General features: G+C 41.6%; 1 protein-coding gene across 4 annotated transcripts in view; it reads right to left on the bottom strand.

The window, feature by feature from the left end:
• Nucleotides 1-1,743: 1,743 nt before the first annotated feature.
• LOC121915237 (aurora kinase A and ninein interacting protein) overlaps nt 1,744-4,180 on the bottom strand; it is a 17,910-nt gene continuing 15,473 nt past the window's right edge. For all 4 annotated transcript variants that reach the window (XM_042439258.1, XM_042439259.1, XM_042439257.1 and 1 more), the window contains one exon: nt 1,744-3,013. In XM_042439258.1, the coding sequence (XP_042295192.1) occupies nt 2,094-3,013 (920 nt within the window). In that variant the 3' untranslated portion in view covers nt 1,744-2,093. The remainder of the gene's footprint in view (nt 3,014-4,180) is intronic.

Here is a 4,180-nt window from a genome sequence, read left to right as displayed (position 1 = left end):
GAATGAATGAAAATAAAAGGTATTCTTTGAAATCCCTTTGGAACAGACCATTAAGAGGATCAAGTCCACATAGATCTGATAAGATACCCCAGTGCTGATAGTTAGTAGGAGGCTGTGGCCAGAATTCTCTTTTGTGTTTATGCCACTGTTAACTATTATTATGGATTTTGTACAAAGAGATATCCAGAAACTCCTTGTATAGCTGTTTTTCCAGGCTGTGCAACTGCAGCTGGATGGCACCGGTGCAGCTCTACCTCCCACCCAAATGGCCAGACTTGCTGGAGATGAACTGGGAAAACTCCATTGTGCAGTTGCCTTGTAGGTGTTATCCACCCAGACCTCCACCAGCATTCAATAGTCTCAGCCATCACTTTGTCTTACAGTATGGGAGTCCTTTTTCTAGATGAAAAAGCAGCTTAAGAGCTCATTACAAATACTTGTAATCAGAGAGATGTTGGTCCTCTGTAGCCTTTGACCACATGCTTAAAAGTATTACCAGTAATACACTTCGCCATAGCTTCTTGAAGATTGATAGACACAGCGAAAATTAAAGTATGGTTACTTTACAGGATGTATTCAGATACCTCTCATAAGCAGTGAAGGCGTTTTGCTTTAAAATAAGTTATCTCAAGCCAGTACACTACATCATTATCAGTTTCTTGTATAGCTTAGAGCAGGTTTCCACTTCAGCATTTTCTTTCCTGTTCAAACCCATATTCTACCTAGCTATTCAAAAACAGAGATAGATATTTATCACATTTATATTTTATGGCACAGAGACAATTAAATACCCAAGACTGCTAAGTACATTTCTTACATTAATGAAAAGTCAGCATTGGTTCTTCCTACTCAGCTGACCCCTTTAGAAAAAATGGCTTTCAAGGCTAGTGACTTGGTTTTAAACATATCCAGCTAAGTTGGGAGAATAGTTTTAGTTGTGAAGTCAAAGGCTTTCATGGCTGGCATCCATAGTTTTTTGTGGGTTTTTCAGGCTATGTGGCCATGTTCTAGAAGAGTTTCTTCCTGAAGTTGCCAGCCACAGATGCTGGAAAAACATCAGGAATAAACTTCTAGAACATGGCCACATAACCCGAAAAACCCACAAAAAACTATAGTTTTAGTTGTGATTTTTCTGAATAGTAGATTATTAGGCAACTGTGATGGCTCCTGCTGCAGGGAAATTGCTCTGCTGTGTGCATTGAAATGTGCTGACATGGAAGTGAGATAGAATTCAAAGATATAGCCATGCTAGTCTGTGGAATCAGTATGTAGAAAGATCTTGTAGCACCTTTGAGACTAACTGAAAGAAATTGGCAGAACGAGCTTTCATAGGCTTCAGCCTGCTTATAGTGTACTTAGAATGTACTTCAGTTTACTTAGAGTGTAAGGATCTGAACAGGTTGGGGAAGAACCAGCTGTAGCTCAACTAGATCCAAAGATACTCTGGCCTCTTTTATAGGGCTGAGAAGGCCCTGTGAATTCTGTCATGTAGTTAATCCCACGCCTGCTTCCAAGTGACTAGGTTTAAGACTTAATGGCCTGAGGGGGGAAATATGAGGTTTGGACAGGCTAGGAGATGTTAGGGATGCGTGCAGTTTATTTTTAATCCTCATCCTCAACACTTACTTTCAAGAGCAAGAGCAGGCACTCTTATTACACTTCTGTTCCATCTGCTAGGGAAGAAAATTGCAGAAAACCAGAAGGTAGGTGGTGTTCTTATGACTCCCAAGAAAGAAAAGGCAGTTTAAGAATCAGAATACAATCTTTATTACCAGCACAAGAACAGATTTTTTTCATACAAAAGTGTATTGCAGCAACAGGAAAGGCTGTAATCCTAGAATGTCAGACAGGTTCATTACTTATTCATACGAATAGATTCAGCTGCCTATTTTCCAAATTGGGAGGATTAGGCTTCTGGGCCGTGATGACAGTATTCTTTCTGTACTTCCTCTGCTGGACAACCAGCATGCAGAATGGCTTGAGCATGCACTACACAGTTGTAGGCAATATAAATACAGTGCACCTTTAAGCCTTGTCTGTATCTGTTTTGTAAGTAAGCACTGGGGGCATTTATCCCACAGAGCAATTATGAGTTAGTGTTTAAGGACTTTATTGCCTTCTGAATCCTCTGTGAATAGCAAGTCATAACATGATTTCTGACTAATGTCTGCTAGAACAGACAAGCTCCTGCCCGGAGAGACATGGGGCCTTCTCTCCACAGGATAACAAGCCCCAAAGCAGTTCTTATGGGATGGGCTTACTCCTGAGCTGCTTTTGCCTTGTTGAGACAGCGGAGTTTGTTCACGAAAAAAGCGGTGAGAAATGACTTTGTGGCCCTCTGAATCTTGCGTGAACAAGGAGTTGGTCACATCTACCTGACTGTTCTCACTACAAATGCCATTAGATTTCAAACAGAACCCAGGTAGAGTTTTGCTGAAGTTTTTCATAGGGCTCATTTCTGTTATATTTGTCCCCAGCTGAGGATCTATATTCTCAGAGTCAGAGGATTCTATGAAGGAGCTATCATTACAAGAAGATGGTGGTTTGTATCTTCTACAACCTTTAGTTCTTTTATCTGAAGCTCTTTCTATCTTCAGGTTTGGACTACCCTGACAAGCTACGGTGGCTGGTTTTTCTTTTTTCCAATCACCATTTTTCTCTCTTAAAGGTGACTTAGACACAGCTCCCTGATCAAGAAGCCCCTTCTCTTTCTGGTGCTGACTGAAGTTTAAGGAGAGAGGGTTCTCCCCTTGTGCAGTAGTAGAATCTTCTCCTTTAATATAACTGAGGACACAGCTGTTACTCTGGGGTTCAGCCAGGAAAGAATTCCATGGAGAAATGTGTTGTGGTTTCTCTACAACTTGTTGTTTGTATTCTTGCATGAGTACTGGTTGAATCAGAGAAGTTAGCAATGATGTTCTTTCCCCAGCCAGCAATTCATGGTTTGTTAGATTAGAAGCGCTGTTTGATGCACCAGCAGGTAACTGTTTACTTGTGTTGATTTCCCTCTCCCCTGGAAGGACAAGTTAAATTTCAGTTAATCCACAATGTCAATTATACACTTTTTATGTAGTTTAGAAATGCATTGGAATGGCAAATATACCATAATAGCCAACCTACTAAATAGAGCCAGTATGGTGTAGTAGTTTGTTGGATTAGAACTCTAGGAGACTGTGGTTCAAGTCCCCCACTCAGCCCTGGAAACCCACTGGGTGTCCTCAGGCAAGTCACACTCTCTCAGCCTCAGGAGAGGGCAATGGCAAACCTAATCTGAACAAATCTTGCCAAGAAAAGCCATTAGGTTGCCATTAGGTCAGAAATGACTTGAAGACACAACACACACAATTGTAGGTATGCTATCACAGGATTTCACCTAACTAGGGGAAAGCAAATATCTAAATTAACACTTTCATCTAATTCACCAAGAGACTTAACTCTGACTTGTGAAATCAAAGGCTTTCACAGCCACTATCCATAGTTTTTTGTGGGTTTTTCAGGCTATGAGGCTCTAGAAGAGTTTATTTGTGATGTTTTGCCAGCAGCTGTGACAAAATGTCAACCATCATAGCCTGAAAAACCCACAAAAATTATAAACTCTGTTCTTCTATGGGGTTGAGAGACATCAGCAATAAACAGCTGGCCTGGACTCAGTTTAGTAAAAGTAATTGAAAACAATCCAGAGTTGCTTTGTGCTGCTGCCCTCATAGAGTTGGAAGAGACCACAAGGTCCATCCAGTCCAACCCCATTCTGCCATGCAGAAAATCCAAATCAAAGCATCCCCGACAGATGGCCATTCAGCCTCTGTTTAAAGACCTCCAAGGAAGGAGACTCCACTACACTCCAAAGAAGGAGTATGTTCCACTGTCAAACAGCCTTTACTGTCAGGAAGTTCCTCCTAATGTTGAGGTGGAATCTCTTTTCCTCTAGCCTGTATCCATTGCTCTGGGTCCTAGTCGCTGGAGCAGCAGAAAACAAGCTTGCTCCCTCATCAATATGACATCCCTTCAAATATTTAAACAGGGCTATCATATCACCTCTTAACCTTCTTTTCTCCAGGCTAAACATACCCAGCTCCCTGAGTCTTTCCTCATAGGGCATGGTTTCCAGACCCTTCACCATTTTGGTTGCCCTACTTTGGGCTTCTATTACTTTTTCCCATCTGCCCCCAGTTGCTCAGTG

This window comes from Sceloporus undulatus, chromosome 9 (genome assembly GCF_019175285.1).
Source record: "Sceloporus undulatus isolate JIND9_A2432 ecotype Alabama chromosome 9, SceUnd_v1.1, whole genome shotgun sequence".
NCBI classification, from domain to species: domain Eukaryota; kingdom Metazoa; phylum Chordata; class Lepidosauria; order Squamata; family Phrynosomatidae; genus Sceloporus; species Sceloporus undulatus.
The sequence above is the reverse complement of the archived record's forward strand: the minus strand, read 5'-3'. Positions and strand labels throughout refer to the sequence as shown.